This window comes from Camelus ferus, chromosome 13 (genome assembly GCF_009834535.1).
Source record: "Camelus ferus isolate YT-003-E chromosome 13, BCGSAC_Cfer_1.0, whole genome shotgun sequence".
NCBI classification, from domain to species: domain Eukaryota; kingdom Metazoa; phylum Chordata; class Mammalia; order Artiodactyla; family Camelidae; genus Camelus; species Camelus ferus.
Window position 1 is genome coordinate 22930531 of NC_045708.1, and position 17082 is coordinate 22947612.

At 51.6% G+C, this 17082-nt stretch overlaps 2 protein-coding genes across 12 annotated transcripts in view; one reads left to right on the forward strand and one right to left on the reverse strand.

Moving 5' to 3' along the window:
• S100PBP (S100P binding protein) overlaps positions 1–3807 on the forward strand; it is a 30678-nt gene extending 26871 nt beyond the window's left edge. For all 9 annotated transcript variants that reach the window (XM_032495834.1, XM_014551949.2, XM_014551950.2 and 6 more), the window contains one exon: positions 1204–3807. In XM_032495834.1, coding sequence (XP_032351725.1) covers positions 1204–1315 — 112 coding nt within the window. In that variant the 3' untranslated portion in view covers positions 1316–3807. The remainder of the gene's footprint in view (positions 1–1203) is intronic.
• Positions 3808–6958: 3151 nt separating this feature from the next.
• FNDC5 (fibronectin type III domain containing 5) lies at positions 6959–16500 on the reverse strand. 3 transcript variants are annotated; one of them, XM_032495838.1, is made up of 7 exons: positions 16379–16500; positions 14295–14597; positions 12603–12718; positions 11934–12132; positions 11485–11574; positions 9388–9521; positions 6959–8387 (listed from the first exon to the last, which is right to left on the reverse strand). In XM_032495838.1, exons 2-7 carry the CDS (start codon positions 14500–14502, stop codon positions 8334–8336), a joined length of 801 nt encoding a protein of 266 aa, XP_032351729.1. In that variant the 5' UTR covers positions 14503–14597; positions 16379–16500; the 3' UTR covers positions 6959–8333. The 3 variants fall into 3 exon arrangements, with proteins under 3 accessions (XP_032351729.1, XP_032351730.1, XP_032351731.1); XM_032495839.1 differs by having other exon boundaries at positions 6959–8478; positions 16379–16497; XM_032495840.1 differs by lacking the exon at positions 6959–8387 and adding an exon at positions 8485–9029.
• Positions 16501–17082: the final 582 nt, after the last annotated feature.

The window sequence follows — 17082 nt, forward strand, 5'->3', positions numbered from 1 at the left end:
CCCTTATAAGGGCCTATGTGCTTTGGTCTAGGCTGACTTGGTTAGCTTACTGACCTCATCTCCTGCTATTATTTGGCCTTGCTTATTCTGCTCTAGTCACACTGACTTCTTTGCTGTTTTTCAGATATGTCAGACGTACTTCCAAATCAAGGCCTTTAAATTTAGTGTTTCCTCTGTAGTTGCCAAAATGACAGCAGTTCTCAGAAAGGCAGTGTTGTGTAATGGTCATTAAATTCTGGAGTCAGATGTGAATTCAAATCCAGGCTCTTATTCCATTATATGACCTTGGGCAAGTTATTTTACCTAAGGCTCAGTTTCCTAACCTATACAAAGAGTTAATGAGAGAACTCTTCTGGTAGGATTGTCATTAGCATTGAATGCAATGGGATGTTTAAAGAAGTCATCAAGGATTTGCAGATAGGACTAGATAAATGTCAAGTACTGTTAAAATTATTTTCAACCTGGGCTGCTCCCTATAATCACCTATGGAGATGTCTAAAAATACAGATGTCCAAGGGTCTAGGGGTGGAGAGAGGGGCCAAGAATGTATATCTTAGGGAAGAAAGAAAAAAAAAAAGCTTTCCAGGTGGTTATTTGGAACAGCTGGAGTTGAGAATGGGATGAAATTATCTCAGAGGGTCCTGTTCAGAACCTCAGCCCAGCACATGAGTAAAGGAGACTCTTAAGAAACTTTGAGTCTGTTCAGTCTCTAAGCTTGCAATGTGATACTCACGTGATGACTTACCTTCTCTGGGAATTTTATTCTAATTTTAACTGCTGTGTTCTGAGCAACCTTGAGCTGTGTCAGACAGTGAGGTCCTGCTGGAGGTACAGATCTGATACAAGCAGTGAAATATAGATCCTCTAAATGTTTCCAGAAAGATAACATGTTTTTTCCTGCTTAAATATTATTATACATTATACATTGAGTTTTCTTGGAACATGTGTATATTTGGACTATATCACCATAATGCCTGTATGGGAATTGGGTAGCTTTGAAAGTTGGAAGGAAATAGCACTTATTGTGTGACTTTCATATAAATAGTATCAAATTCTAAAATTAAGAGAATTGAAGTAAAATGAATGTCCAGTTTCCAAAAGTAACAATATTCTTTAAATAGTTGCCTTGGCCATTTTTGTGTGCAAATAGCCAATACAGCTGAAGTCTCATCTGTCCTCTTCACTTTCCCTCTCTCCTGATAGGAACTACGCCCGGTTCCGACAGAAGTCTCTGCAAAGATACAGTCTGACTCAGTGGGTTGACAGGAACATGCGAAGCCACCACCGATTCCAGTGTCTACAGGATTTTCCATAGTCCTTTTGCCTCCTCCCGTCAGCAGTGAAGGTCCCTATCAAGGTTCCTGTTCAGAGCAGCATCTTATCTTCTACTGTTTCATGCTCTGTAGATTTTGAATTTTATTTTTCACAACATTTTTATTTAAAGAATCTGTTACCTTTTGGAAATACCCATTGCTGACTTGAAGTTTTTTGTATAAGGTCCTTTCTGTTTGTGTGTGTGCATGCATTTAGGCAATGTTGAGTTGATACAGTTTTAATTTTTAAATTTACATTGAAGGTGGCTGCCTCCCTAAAAGCCAGCATTGAGCCAAAACACCCAGGCTCAAGCAAAACACCCACCTCTGCAGAGAGGTGAAGTCTGCTTCTAGTGCCCAAAAAAAGTCATCCTTTAATCTCCTGTGAGGAAGGGATTCTTTATCAGGCTGCAAGCCAGTGTTAGTTATTGCTGATGACTTATAAAATGGATACAAGTCACTTTAAACAATCCCTCCTACTTTTCTATTTGAATCTCTAAGTATCTGTCAGTGTTTTAAAGTTAGTAATCCAGGACTTCTGAAGTAGTTGAAAAGACAAATTAAAAGTATAAACCTCTTTTGTGTACCTACTAGCTGCCTTTATTTTTTTTAGCTTTTTTTCATTCTTCATTAAATTTGTTTTGCACAATAGTGTTTACAAATCTGACACATTTTAACTGACAGAAGACCGATGACTAACAAATAGCTTGTGCTGGTTTGTGGTCTTGTTACTAGTCGCCTTCTCTGCCTTTCTTTTTTCCTCAGTGACCTTTGGGCTCTACCGGCATATTCCTATATCCTGTTAGACACAGATATGCCTCTTAAGAACAGCATCCCTGTGCTCTTTACTGAAGAGGTGCCCAACCGGAGTCTTGACTCTATAATAGGCCAGAAAGCCAGTGCTATTGAGAGGTGACAGTTGGTCTTCATTTTCATCTGCTGAACCCCAGCTTCAAGTATGAGTTGTTGTGTTAATCAGTGAGCCTCCATCCTATGGGAGAGACTCTGGAGAGGCAGTCTTTTGTCTGTATTATTAGTTAACAGGAGGTGCCTTTTGATCCTGGATGCTACCATTTCCTCACTTGGTCAAACCTCTGATGTACAATTTTGCAAAACTACTAAAGTGGATCTAATATAGTTTTGATTAAGCCTGTGTACAAAGTATTACCTGATCTTAAGGATTGGTATTCTGACCCAAGTTGACAGGTTCTGTGCAGCCACCTTACTGGATGTCCTAGGAGTTCGTTATTCTCTTTACAGACAGCTCTAGACATCTCTTGGGAGATTTTGCAGTCGGCATTTGTGCTGTTATTGTTCACTCTCTGTCAAGGTGGTACCCAGCTGCTGTGGCACAGCCTGTGGTACTGAGCTCGCTGCCTCTGTCTGGTTTCGTTGTTCAGTCAGCTCCATCTTTGTATGCAAGTAACCCATCTTAAACATCCTACCCTGCTTCAGAAACTGACTTGGGAAAAGCTCGGTCATAGTTTCCAGTAAATTTAGATGGATGTAAACTATTTCTATCTGGTCAAGGATTCTCTCTTCCTTGAACATTTGTTTAGAGTCTGGGACCAAAATGCAAAGGAGAAGTTCTGTTCAAAAGCAAGAGAGTCAGAATCTATTATTTCAATTGGTATTTATCATAACACTTTTCCAGGTTTCCCTAAATTAGCCTGATGAAGTAAGACAAGCAAGCATCTGTCTTTGGAACTATAGCATAGTTAGAATTAATTGTAGCTGGGTTACTAGCATTGCGGTTATCTTGTTCCCTACAGATAACCAAGAAGTAAAGGGACAGCCTTTTACTTAGCCAAAAGACTAAGACTTGTGTTCCTGCCTTCCTAGTACAGGAGGGTTTAAGTCTGATGTGTAATGGGAGCATCGCCTTTGCCAAATCAAATGAGTGACGGGTTAACTAGAAAATGTGACAATCACATTTCCTCTTTGCTCAAATAATTCTGTTTTTCTAAAGCTTTAGCAGCTTAATTAAATCTGTTGGACTGGGGGAGGAGAGAACTGTTCCCTAGCGGTTAACATGGTATTCTTTAAGAAGAAAAAGCCAAAGAAAACTTATTATTAGGCATGTTCGCCTTAAAGATGGTAGTGGGTAGAATCTGGAGTTTTAATCTGTTTTTAAAGCTACATACATTTGGTGTTGGCCGCTAAGTCTCACGTAGAATTCTTGCCATGTTGTTTTATTTTAGTATTGGTTGTGTGCATTTAACTGCCTGCCTAGCTTTTCTTCATCCATGATGACATTCTCACCACAGGGGTCTTAAAGCAGACGAGAAACTGGCTGTTTACATAGTTGACTTGTAAGTATAGAGCCTGAAATAACCTATAGTTTTGCATCTAAGGCAGACCCCAATTTACTTGAGTTGTTGTCAGGATCAATTATGAAACTGAAGTTTGGTGCCTCCTCTTTATCATGTTTTTCCCCTTGAAGCAGTTGTGTTTAATGTCATTAAAAAGAAATAAAAGTTCTTGTCAGTGGCTTATGTACTGTGGCCGTCTGTTGCGGGCTTTAAAGGAAGAGGGTTCCTTCCTTCTTTGCGTAGGTAGGTTAGTGGGTGGTGGGAGGGGGTGGTAGTTAGTAGAATGTGGTTCTGGGGAGGCGAGGGTGCGTGCTCCCTGTTCTTTTGAGGGTAAATTACAGTGTTGAGAAAAGCGTTCTAGCAGGTAAGAAATGTTGAAGTTGATTGGGATTTGCAGCTACATATAGTGCATGTCAGGAGCCTGACATAGGGAGAGCCTGAAATACCACTGCGCTGCTGTTTTTGCAGAGAGGGAGGAGGGTTCAGCTCCATCACCCACGCATTGCCTCGCACTCTTTCCCGTGGCTGTGAGGCTGACCCCAGTGTCCCTCTGCCTCTCCAGAGCCAGCACTGATCAAGGAAGAACTGAGCTACCTGGGGGCATTCTCCCTTTGAGAAGGATTTGAGAAACCAGAACTGATAGTTGTTCTTAACCCAACTTCTCCAGAAGTTGCTACTAGAACCTGGGGTGAAGGTTGGAATAAGAGTGGGCAGATGTGGGAGACACAGCGTTCCTACGATCCCTTTTGTGAACCTAAGCTTCTTATACTTGCCCCAGGAGCAAGGATGAAATGGGAGACAGTAATAGCTTGTCACCTGCATTAGCCAGTGCTTGAAAATGTGAACTCGTGCTGAGTAAATACATAGTAACATGTTTGGACAGGCTCTCTGTCCTGCTGTTCTGTAAGTTTTGTTGAGTATGTATTCTACAGTCCAGGCAAAAGGCTTAACATAAATGTTGCTGAATACTCAGCTATTTGGTATTGTCTGAATCTGAGCTTCTCTTGACCTATAGGTGGTATCCATTTTGTCCTGTCAGGAACAGATGTTCCTTTGTCCAGCAATTGCTTATTTTCTTTTTAGCAATGTGTTACTGTAGGCAGCAAAAGTTTCAGAGACCAACCAGGCTGAAATTCTCTGAGGTGGTGGTGTCCCTTACCCTCAGTTTGTTTGACATTGCAGAGAAGTGAGGAGAATTTTAACTTCTCTAAAAGCTCATTCTCTGACCAGCCTGTTGTGAGATTTTACAGGAAGAAAAAGTCCCAACCACCTAAAACTAGAAAGCAGAATTCCCTGCTTTGCTTAGTGCTGTCCTGCTTTTTTAAGAGAAAGCAATCATTCCTAAGCTGGTTCTAGGGTATGCTTGCTTTATAGGCCAGAGCACCTGTCAGGAGAAAAATGTCCACTTGTCACAGGAAGTATCAGCTGGTCAGTGGTGGAATTCCTCAACGAGCAAGCTCCTGTCTTGTCAATCTTCCCCACCTGTCCTCCCCCTACGACAACTGGAACATGACACAGACAGAAAATCTGGCCCTCCCAGCAGCCGTTGAGAAGAGGTAGAATGTAATCTTTTGGATGACCTTTAAAGCTGTCTGTATAATAGTCCTGAAAAGCTGTATCATTAAGGAATTATTTGTATATGAAGACGTCCTTCCATTTAGCTTCATATCACATTTGAGGGTTTGGGCCAATAGAGCCTGGTGGGGCTGGAGCTAGGGCAGTGTCCCATTTACAGAAGCGTTTTTTTCTTAAAGGCTACTTTTTAAAAAGCAAAATCCAGAAACTGTCAAATAGGTTTAAAGAAGATGAGAAATAAAAGTAGAAGTCTGAAACATCACATGACTGGAATGGTGAGATGTTACATATTTCTGTAAAAGGCTGAACTGGAAGTCTTAAAAATGGATTCTAGAGGTCCATACTGAAAAGCTGAGGTTGGGACAAGACTAGAGAGAGAAAAAGGACTCCTGCCCCTGCAAACAGCAGTCCCCCTTCCTCTCCTCAGACCCTGGGGTCGCCCTCTTGCTCCTATGAGGAAGCCCCTTGGCTCCTACCCGCCTTGGTGGGTGGGGTCTGGGAGTCCTCTGGGTCTTACCCCTTTGGCTTTGACAGACAGGAAACCAAGGCTCCGTCAGAGAAGTAACCGACCTAAGGTGTGATGACGATGCAGGGTCTCCTGCCTCTCAGTCCAGCGTTCCTCTCGTGGGCCTGCTGCGGTCTGCAAGTCCATTCTCTTATTAGTCTCAGAGAACTTGGCCTGGGCCCTTCCCAAGCTGTGATGAATCTGCAGCTCTAAGTGAGGGGTGAAGAAAGGACCACAGCCCAGGTCACAGCTGCAGGGTTCTACAGTGCAACTGCAGCTGATTCAGGAAAAGCTCAATTGTTGTAGAACTTGGGGGTTTAGGGAGGGGATGAAAGGGAATGGAGTTTAGTTAGCCAGGAGTGTTGTTCACTCCTTTCCCCTCACACCCTCAGAGGATGTGCCACGGGCACAGATAAGGTGAAAACAGGAAAGTCCCATCAGCGGGGCTCCCTGGACCCCACTGACATTTGTCTACACCTGATGCTGACCTGGGGCTTCTCCGTCGGCAGGCACTAGACAGGGACAGAGGGCCTGGGAAGGACCTCTCTGAGGTCTGGCTTAGAGTTCTGTGTGCTAATCCACTTCCCACTTTCCCACTCAGCTTCTAAGACCCGCTTCCCTCAGCTCTCAGAACCTTCCAGAACAGCCTGCCCTAAGCCCCGCTCACCTGACATTTTCTCTCTAAGCTCCTCCCAGCTCTGGACAGAATGTTCAAGGTGCCCCATTTACTGATTTTCTCATTGGCTACTGGCACCATTACTCTACCTTTCAGCCTGCTGCGGGATCATAATGATGTTCCTTTAACAGCCCCGAATGGCATGCTGTGAATTCTGAGCCGCAGCAAGCAGCTTCCATGGTTCCTCTTCTCTCCCCCCTCAGCCCCCCTCCCCCTCCCCCGGGGAGAAGCAGGACTGCATTCCTCAGGCCAGGGAAAACACCAACCCCATCCAGAGAGGAAAACCCATTGTTTTAAAAACTGAGCTCCAGCCTGCATACCTATGCGGTGAGGCAGCCCAAGCTTGGCTTGTGGGGGGGGGGGGTGCTCAGTAATAGCTATTTTCTCCTCCTACACGTGCACCCCCATCTGTTTGAGATTTCCCTTCCAACTCCAGCTTGCCTGGCAGGCTTGTCCCTAAGAAGCTGCAGGCCAAAATGGAGAGAGAGAACTGACTCCCTCCTCCACACATCCTGACTTGCTGCCAACTGCCAGAAAAAGAGGGCAACATTTGGGCATTTACCAGAAGACAAGGATGTGCCTTTTCATTTGTGTTTTTATTTTACATTTAAAAAGTGGTTATTGCTCTAACTGAATCAGAGGTAAGGACCTCTCCCCTAAGGAGCCTTGGCCTTGCAGCCCGGTTCAGCAGGGATGGAAGTCACAAGACAATGAGTGGAACCTCATGCCCTCCCATGAGGAAGCCCTTAGTACTGCTGACATCTGCCTTTTACCCTGTCTCTCCTCCCTCCCTGTGCTCCACGCTCGGGCAAAGCAGAGTGGTAGCTGACCCAGCCCCGAGAGCTCTTATAGACCGGAAGGAAGGGGCGGTCATTGGGTAATGGCTTTCAGCTCTCTGGCTTGGGGGCCATTGCTCTTATCATTCAGTTCAACAGGTATGCACTGGGCACCTACTGTGTGCCAGGTGCAGTCCTCCCACACTCCCGTCCTCAGCCACCAACGGAAGATGGAGAGGTCCATCTCTTCCCACACAGGCATTCAACAGTCATAGCTTGTCAGTCCGAGGGAAGGGTCTGCCTTCCCTTAGCAAGCACCATTTGTTTTTTAAACCAGAAAGAGGCAGTGGAGAGAGAGACCTGTCACCTCACACCACTCAGGCTCTAGGGAAGGACATGAGGACCCCGGGTAGCTTTCACAGAACCCTGGATGAGATGGCAAGATATGGAGACCCCAGAGGCCAGGACTGCTCTGACTGTCCGTGGTGAATGGCTCAGGCCTGCCTTCCAGCAGCTTCCATCCCAGAGGGTGTGATTTAGCAGCCCCCAGGATGTCTGTCCCACGTGGACGTACCTTTTCAGTTGTGCAAGCCAGCACTGTTGCAACTCCAAGAGACTCTTCCTAAAGAAACGGGGCCAATTTCTTCCAGGTCTCTTTCCCACTTTGTCTTCTTCAGACCCCAGACTGATGATCTCACAGTCAAAATAAGGGCCAAAGAAGACAGAATATGCAGGCAACCAGCTTGGGGAATCTTGCCCTATGGAGTGAAGCCCTTCGATTGTGTTTTCCAAAAGAGAGAGAACAGATAACACCCTACACACTCGTCAAGTTGTGCTTTGCACCACAAACAAGTCCTTGATGGCTGGATCCAGCAAAGGCTTGATGGCAGCCAGGACCCTGCCCGGCAGGCAGCCCCACGGCTTCCCTGAAAGACACAGCTTCTGTCAGTCTAGGTGCTTGTCATCTCCCAGGAGCTTTGTGCATTTTCTCAAAGAGGCCAGTCCAGGAGAGGCGAGGAGGCAGAAAGAAGGCTGTGTCTCATGCAGCTTTGCCTTTTCCAGAATGGGGCCAGGCCTTATAGTTTTGTGGCTTGTTTATATTTTTGCAGAATTTGGGTTGGTAGTTCAGCCTTCTTCACCGGACTAGGATGGGGGAGCAGAGGGAGACCTGTGCAGCTAGCTGTGCCTCCCCCCTGCCCGGCAGTCCTCTCTCTCCCCGTGCCCATGGACCTGGGGACCAGCAGAGAAGAAAAATGAAATCCTTCTCCCTGCAGACAGGCAGTCATGCTTCGATGATGTTCACCGAGGGCTTGTTTGGAAACTGGGAGGAAAAAAATGAGAGAAGCGGCCAGGGCTAATTGAATAGACTTCTCACAAGGTTGGAAACAGAAAGAGGACACAAGATGGAAGGGGGCAGCAGGGCTGCAGCCTAAAAAGCCAGGCTCTTGTCTCAGGAGGAAGGAAAGGAGAAGCCCTCCCTGGATGTCTTGTCTCTCTGCCTTCTCAAACCCGGCCTTCGGCCTCACTCAGCTGAATGGCCAGGACTGGATCCTGGGCCCACAGCCCCTGGTACCCAGTCCACCCCCAGCAGAGCCATCCCGCTGGCTGGTTCTCTCACATCCTGCAGATCTGCCTCTGAGCGCAGCCCCAGACACTGACATTGTTGAGGTGCTTCTGGAGATGGGGGCTAGTAAGAGGCTTCAGGAAAGTGCGCCAGAAAGAGAGAAGCTGAGAGAGGACAGTAAGCCAAAGGGTGTAAGGAGATGGAGGGAGGAGGGTCAGATGTTTGTTGGATAATCATCGTCAGAACCATGAGATCCTCTCCCATCCTCTATGTCTTTCTTCAGAGCAAGCACTGAAAGGTTCTCATATCTGTTTTACAGAAGAGGAAATGAAGGTACAAAGAGGTGAAGCACCTGCCCAAGGTCACTCAGCACAGCGGGAGCAGGAATGAGCCCAGAACCCCTCCTCGTGCTGTCCCGCATCAACCAAGAACTCTGCCCTCCCCGTTCGTTGCCTTTTTTTAAACCCCTACTGGCCCCTGACACCCTGCAAAAGGAGAGGATCCAGAATCAATTTGCAGTGTCCCCTGTGTCACACAGGCAGCGGCCAAGCTTGGCTCTGCCCAGCTGCAGCCATGCCAGGCCCTGAGCTGACCCCTTCTGCAGCCCAGGGACAACCAGCACGCAAGCCACAGGGCCACCCACCCGGGCCCAGGTCCTGCCCTCACCTTGCTGCGGAGAAGACCCCCGCCTTGGTGCTCTGGTGTGCTGGTTTCTGATGCACTCTTGGTTTTTTCCTTGTTGTTATTGGGTTCATTGTCCTTGATAATGTCATACTGGCGGCAGAAGAGGGCGATGACACCTACAGTGGACAAGGGAGAGCAGTCAAAAGCCAGAGCCACTTCACTCCCACTAGACCTTGCTGAGCTCCTGTGGGTACTGGGCTCCAGGTGGCCTCTCACCTGTACTTCCACAAAAGTCTGCTTCTGTCCCCTGGCTCCTATGTCCACCTGTCCCCCTACCAGCCATCCCTTTCATTGCTGCAGGATTGATCTTCCTACAATATATTTCTGATTGTGTCTCCTCCCTTCCCTTCTTTTAAACCTCAGAGGGCTCCCCTTTTCCTCCAGGGGAAACCAAACCAGTAGCACCTGTCTAGCATGGACCAGGCCCTGTGCTGTGCGCCGACAGCCCATCCCACTGAAGCTCAGTCTCTGAGGGCACCTGGTCCTACCATCCCCAGGTGACGAGTGAGGACACTGAGGCAGAGCCTAGATAACCCACTCAAGCTCACACAGTGGAGCTGGGGCTGTGCACTCCATAGCCTGCACTCTGCTAAATGTTTATTGCTATCAAACCAGTAATACTTTTTGAAAGTCAGTAGTATTAAGGAAGCCAACCCCGATTCTTGTGGGTGTTTTCCCCATTATTGCCTGCATACCTGATTTATAGGGCCATTTACTGATGTATCTGTTTTAGAGATTATCTGTTGATGTCCCACCACAGTAGACGAAGCCTAACAACTCCCTCTACTTCCCTCCTCATCATCCTAACAGAATTATGTCACAATTTGGGGTTAACTCACTACGTTTATATTGTTATGGTTATACGAATACTGTCTGGCCGAGTCTAACAATGCACCCTAAGCAAACCTCTCCTTTTGTACAATCCTTTGTTTTTCCTGCTTTTTTTTTTCCAAGTGCCTGTTTTTCTGTGTGCCTACAGAACATTTTTTTCCATGTGCTTCTACAACAGAACCTGCCCCCTCAACCACAATGCTAATACAGCTTTGATGTGGTGTTTGATTCCCTCAGAAAGGACTGCAGTCCACCTGACAGCCTCGCCATCCCTTAACTACCCCACTTTCTACCTTCCCCGGGTTGCAGCTGCACTGAGTCAGACTGGGCTTAATTCGCTTCTTGAACACACCATGCCCAGAATACCTGCCCCTTTTTTGGCTGCCTGGTGAACTCTTATTGATCCTTTAAAGCTCAACTCCCATTTACCTCCTCTCTGTGTTTTTCTTGATTTCTCCTCCTAGCCCCAGAATCAATTCCCTGTCCTCTGCTCCCCTACATGGTACCATTAGAGCACTCATCACACTGAATCCTAGTTAAGTATGAGCCTGGTGTCTCCCCGACAGAGTTCCTTACAAGCACCTGGCTCTTCTTAGTCACAACTTCAGCATTACTCACTGGAAAGGAGTGGCTGTTCAGAAAATTCTGGTTGAGTTGAGTACAAAGATGATGGCCTTTATCCTCAGGGAGCTTACAGACAAGTGGGAAAAGAGAAAGACTTATCTAGGAAGGGTTACATTTAGAGAGGGTCACACTGTGTGCTATGGGAGCAGCGAGGCAGGAGGGACATTCTCATGGATGGATTGGGGAGTTTTACAGAGGTGGTCTCAGAGCCCGGTCTAGAAGGATGAGTGAGTTAAGGGGGTGTCCCAAGCCTGAGCTGTCTGCCGAGGCCTGAAACACCTGGAGGCACAGCAACCCAGGGGAGGAAGGAGAGGCTGCTGTAGCCGCTGGAAGGCAAAGGCTGTGGCTGTGTCCACCCCCCGGAGCCTGAGCCGCTCATGAGGGAAGGGGAGGGCAAGCACTCACATAATCCTACAAGACAGCTACCGAGATGCTGTTTTTTTTTGGTGAGGGGTGAGTTAGAGAAGGGATCAGATCTGGTCCCCAAAGCAGGACGTGGGCTCCTCAGTCCTTTTCTCTCCCTGCCTACAAGCCCCTCACCTTCTGTTTCTCTGAGAGAAGGGTCTGGTCAGGGTCCTCCACTTCCCCGAGGTTAAGTGAAGAAGGGCCTGGGGCCAGACTCACCGGCCCACATGAACAGGACCACGACAATGATCAGCACCTCGCCCGTCCGCAGCTGCTGGTTTCTCCCCATCTCCTTCATGGTCACCTCATCTGTGAGGTGAGAGACACTAAGTCCAGGGCTCCCTTTCTCCCCCAGCAGCCCTTCTAGGGCCAAGCCTAAGATATTAAGGGCTTATTTCTACAGGAGCCCACACACCTAACAAAAAGAGATTCAAGAACATGCTGACGGCTACTCTGGTGGCAGTGACTGGACTTAATATAAAACTGAGTTTGTATCCCATTGTCTTGGGACCAGAGTGAACCTCTCCTCTTCTCGGGGACCACTGTACTAGGCAGCAGGGGCTGGGGGAGGGATGGGGGCGAACAAGCTTTCCTCAAGCCGCCCCCTGCTCTGACCCCGACCACCCCTCACCGCACCCCTGTCCTTCCTGACAGCCACCCAGGCCTGCCTTTGTTCTTGGAGGCCATCTTCTCAGCCTCGCGTGGCGTCTTGAAGAGCACCGGCTCGCTAGCCGGACTCTGGCCCTGAATGGAGATGGCCTGCACGTGCACGATGTACTCGGTGTCCTCCTCCAGGTCCCAGAGCGCGCACGAGCGGGTGGTGGTGTTCACCTCCTGGATGAAGCGCAGCATCCGCACATCCTTCTTCTGCAGAAGCAAAAGCCAGGCCCCCTGTTTTCAGGGTACAGGCCCCAACCCCACTTCTGCCCACCTCTCCAGTGTCATGAGGCCCCACCTGGCTACCAGGCTAAATCCCTAACATCCACAACCTGACTAAGCATTCCAGCATCTCCATTTTACAGATATGGAGACAGGTTCAGAGAGGTCAGGGAAGTTGCTCAAGGCCATACATCTAGCGAGAACTGGAGCCAGCTCCCAAACTCAGGTCTGTTTAAGATCAAAATCATGCTCTTCATGCCCAGGTTCCAATCAGAGGCTCCTGAGCCCTCCCTCACTGATCCCTTTCTGGGGCCTCCCTTCTCAGCTATGGGTGCAGCTTTCCACCAGTCTCTGTTGCTCCTCATTCCTTTTTCCTTGCTCTTTCTGCATCCCTTCCTCCCCCACTCTCCACTTCTATCTTGATGTGTTCTTTCCTCCCAGGGAGCCTCGACGGTTACCTGCTGAGAGATGGCAAATCCAATGACCACCTCATCCTCTAAGACGTCCCAGCTGACCACCGCAGAGTTGGCCTTGAGATGCCTGACAGTGACATTCACTGGGGCCGAGGGGCTGTCTGGGGTGGGGAGGCACGGGAGCCTGAGCACCCCTGCTGTGAGGCCCAGGCTCACTGTCTTATAAGTGTGAAAGGGAAACCTGAGGAAGGCTCTGTGGTGAGGGAAAGAAGAAACCCAGGCCTCCAGCGGGATTGGCACCTGGGGCTCAGTGCCTTAGTGGCTGAAGAGCTGGGCCTGAGAGGCCCCAGGCTGCCGGTACCCCGGGCAGGAGGCCCTGCTGGCCACAAGTGGCCCCACTAAGGCTTAAGCTAAAATTGATGGGCCACGTCTAATGGAGGAGGGTGGTGAGAGGTTGGGCGGACAGGTAAGGGGGGACATAGATGGCTGGGGTTGGAGGAGCTGAAGGTTAGTCTGATGAAAAGCCTCCCAGTCTAGTGCTCTTTCTACAGAACAGCACTGTCAAGTGAGTGACCTTGAGGGAAGGAGAAAGACCCAGAGGTTGAGAAGAGCCAAGCTGAGTGAGCCGTGGGATGGGAGTGAGGATCAGGAAAGGAAGCCCCAGTATTGTGGAGACCCAGGCAGGATGAAGCCTGGGGAAGGGCCTCTCCTCCAACCCTGCCATCCCCAAGAGGCAGATGGGCAGGCAGCAGGGGAAGATGGGGTCACTCAGAGCAGGGCCCCTTCAGTGGAGTCAAGCGTATAGGGAGGGCCTTCTGGATGGGGGGAGAGGAAGAAAGGGATCAGCTGAAAAGGCAGTGATGGAGATGGTGGGGGTCAGGGAAGGAGGAACCTTCTAGGAGAGGGACAGTGGAGTCACACAGCCTCTATATCCCCCAAGGGGCAAGTGCTGGACGGGGAAGAAGACCTGAGCCTGAGCCGCACCCCTCACCCCACAGACGAGTGGACCCCCAAAGGGCTGAGCCTGGGGCCTGGGGAGACAAAGCCAGACATGGTGTGAGAAAAAGACACAGACAGGGGTGGCAGACAGAAGGACAGGACAGTAGGATATCAAGTGGGTATCAGAGACAGGACGGAAGCAGAGAGAGAGCACTGAGCCAAGGAGAGCCTGGTAGGAGGACATGAGCAAGGTGGCGACAGCCAGGAGGGACAGCTACAGGGCATCAAGAGAGGCTGGGCAAGGAGGAGGCCAGGCCCCAGGGGGCAGGCCAAACTCCAGGCTCGGGGTCCGTGCCCCAGCACCCTCTTATGCAGACTTCCATCCCCCTCACACCAGGACCCCATCCCGCTCCGACCTGCAAAGTTGGCCTGCAGTGCTCTGGGGACAGGGACAGAGGCCCAAGGTGGGGGGACCGGTGTCCTCAGCTGCTCCCTGGGCCAGAAAAAGGAGCTTGGGCTCCTGAAGGAAAGGCCTGGGGCCAGGGCCATGGGATGCGGGCACTGGGAATCCCAAGACCCTGGACCCCAGGGCAAGTGTGGTGGGAAGGGGTTGGGACGCCAGAGGTCGGGTCTGGGGGTCAAGAAGGCAGGGAAGCGGCTGGGGGTGGGGCGAAGGGAGCCGTGAGCGTGCCAGAGACAGGGTCCTCAGGGAGCAGGGAAGGGGCCCTAGGACTCCCGCGGCTGGGGCGGCAGAGGAGCCCAGCCGCCCGCCCGCGCCCCCCGCCGGGGCCCCCTTACCCGCCTGCACCAGCGCGAGGCAGACGCAGCCCAGCCACAGGCGGAGCGCGGCGCGGGGCGGCCCGGGGTGCATGGCGGCTCCTCCGGCCGGCCGGCCCGGGGCGGCGCAGGGGGACGCGGCTCCGGCGGCCGGCGGCCGCTCGCGCTGGCGCTCCGGCCCGCGGCCCGCCTGGCCCGGCCGCCCCGCGCCGCCCCGCGCCCCCTGCATGCCGGCTCCGCGGACAGCGACTCCCGCGCGGCGGCGGCGGTGGCGGCGGCGGCGGCCGCGTCCACGTCGGGCGCCCGGGGGGCGGGGCGCCCCCGCTGCGGGGAGAGGCGCGGGGGCGGGGTGAGGGGCGGAGGGCGCCCCCACGCCGCCCCCACCCCGCTCGCCCGCTACCTGGCCCGCCTGGCTTCCCGAACTAGCGCTCCCACCCTCTCGCCTGTGCGGGAGCCTGCGCCGGGTTCTCCGCGCGCCACTGTGCTCAGTCCCAGCCTCGCAGCCCCTCTCCCCGCTACGCAGTCCTGACCTGGCCCCCACCTCAGCCCTTTCCCGAGGGAGAGGGAGGGCAAGTGCCACGGAGATGCTCCTCTGTGCTCTCACCGCACTCCACCCCAAAAATGACCTCCCCTCCCTGGCCTGGGGGTCCCCTCCCTGGCCTGAGGGTCCCCACCCCTCACTCCACACCGATCCAAGGCCTTGCAGGCTGGGGCAGGAGTGAGCAGAGGGGAACAATCCTAGTGGGGATGGGGGTGCTGAGTAGGTGCTGTAGGTGCTCAGTGTTTACCATGGGGCCGAGAAGAGGGTGCTCTGACTCACTGGAGGGCTTAAAGGCTCTGTGACCCCAGGCCAGTCCTTCCCCTTCTTGGGTCTCCTTTTTTCTCTCCATCATGAGAGTAACAGCGATCATCTCGAGATGCCAGATTCTTGCTAGGGGCTTTGCTTGCATCATGTCGCTTACTTCTCACTACAGCACTGTAAGGCTCTAATGTCCCCTCTTTGCATAGGAGGAGACTGCAGCCTGGACACTTGACTTGCCCAAGGACCCACAGCAGAGCCAGGATTTAAACACAGGCTGATCTGACTCCCCATCGTGTGCTTGACCACATTGTTTCTCACCCTGGGATCCCTGAGATCCTAGAACTTGCCTGTGCCCGCTCCTTCCCAGACAGAGAACAATCTGGAAAAATCTCTTCCCAACAGCAGGGTGAGGGAGGAGTGGCTCTAGCCCCATCCCCACCTCTGGCTGGGCTGAAGGCTGTGAGCAGTGACTGAACTAAGGACTCTAAAGTGCAGGGGGATTTAGAGATGTGGCCAGCAGCCAACAGTTCAGGAAGTGACCCCTCCCTCATTACCCTGGAGACATCCATATGCCTACCACTATCCCCATCTTGGTCCCACATGCCCTTCTGCCCAATTCACTCTTTTTCTGATCTTGGAGTGGCAGAGAAATGCCCTCACCCTGCACCCACCACCCTCTCCCTAATGAGAGGACCTCTGGAGTGCCAGACAGCTGGGGAAGCCCTCCCTCCAACCCCTGTGTCACTCTCCACCCTGAATCCCAGTCAGGGAAACAAGGCTGAAGAGATAGGCATAGACCAGGGCCCCAGGGCCCTGACATGGAGGGGCCACCCATCCTCCAAATGAGCCCCCTTCCCCTCTATCTGAAATTCCACCATTAGAGGGGCATTCCTCTGTGTCTTAAAGGCCCTCCGGTCTTTGAGAAGCCCCTGGAAGGGCTAATTCTTTTGGAAAAGGGGACTTCTTGCAAAGCTATCCCACAGAATGCCTTCAAGATCCCCCCCAGCCCACCCCGGGCCTGCCTCCATTTTAGATTAAGAAATTGAGGTCTAGAGGTGGAAAGAGCTGGGTGCAAATTCACACAGTAAGTCAAGAGCTGCAGTAGAGCCTTCATCATCTAATGCCCACCCTGGGACTCCTTGTACGGCCCCTCAGGTTTCTATTTGGTCACCTTGGAAGGGGTGAGATGGGAGGGGGCTCAGAGGTTCTTGCTGAGCAGCGGGATCTAACTGGCTAGCCACCCCCCCCCCCCTTGTACCCCCTGGCCTGCTCCACAACCCCTTCTGTTCCCTCAGCCACATACCTTATCCTGGGATGAGCCTCAGTTGGGACCTGCACCTGTTTGGGATAGGAGACAGGGAACCAGAGTACCTCTCTCTCCCTCTCCTTTCTCTCTTCTCTCTTTTTCTCTCCTTTCTTCTTTCTCTTTCTCTCTCCCGGCAGCTGCTTTCAGCCCCACCCCGCGCAGCCCCGCCCCACCAGCTGCAGCTTGCCCCCAGGGACCCTCCTCACCCACAAGGCTGGAAAAGACAACTCGGGGCCTGTAGGAGAAACTGGAGTCTCCTTAGGCCCCATCGCAGGAGCCAGCAGGAAGGAGAGGGGTTGGTTAGAGGTCACAGAGTGCACTTCTGTCCCTTCTGGGGAGAAAAGGAGGGAGGGGCAGGGTCCTGGTGGGGTCTGGAGTCCAGTTCAGCGCCGGGGAAAAGAGAATCTCAGCGCCACCTGCTGGCCGAGTCAGGTATAACCCAGGTAGATGTAGGGCACTGGGAGGGGGGAGATGACTGTGTCTGAGGGTTTGAGAGGGATGGGAAAGCGTGGTTGGAGGACCCGGCAGGAAAGGCAGAGAGGATTTGGAAAGTTGTGGTTGTGGGGCTGCTACCTTCCCAGGCCCCGTGATGCATAGGGGTGCTTGGGCGTTACCTCAATTCTGGGAAAAGTCCTGATGTCTAGAGCCTGGCAACCAGTGGAAGTGGGGTTCTGGATGGGAAGAGCTGGGAGGATTTAGAG

Coding starts and splice junctions, on each gene's coding strand:
- FNDC5 (XM_032495838.1), bottom strand. CDS start 14,502: ATGCAGGGGGCGCGGGGCGGCGCGGGGCGGCCGGGCCAGGCGGGCCGC. Junction 11,575..11,933: donor GATGGCCTCCAAGAACAAAG/GCAGGCCTGGGT, acceptor CTCACCTCACAG/ATGAGGTGACCATGAAGGAG. Junction 9,522..11,484: donor GGTCCTGTTCATGTGGGCCG/GTGAGTCTGGCC, acceptor TGTCCACTGTAG/GTGTCATCGCCCTCTTCTGC.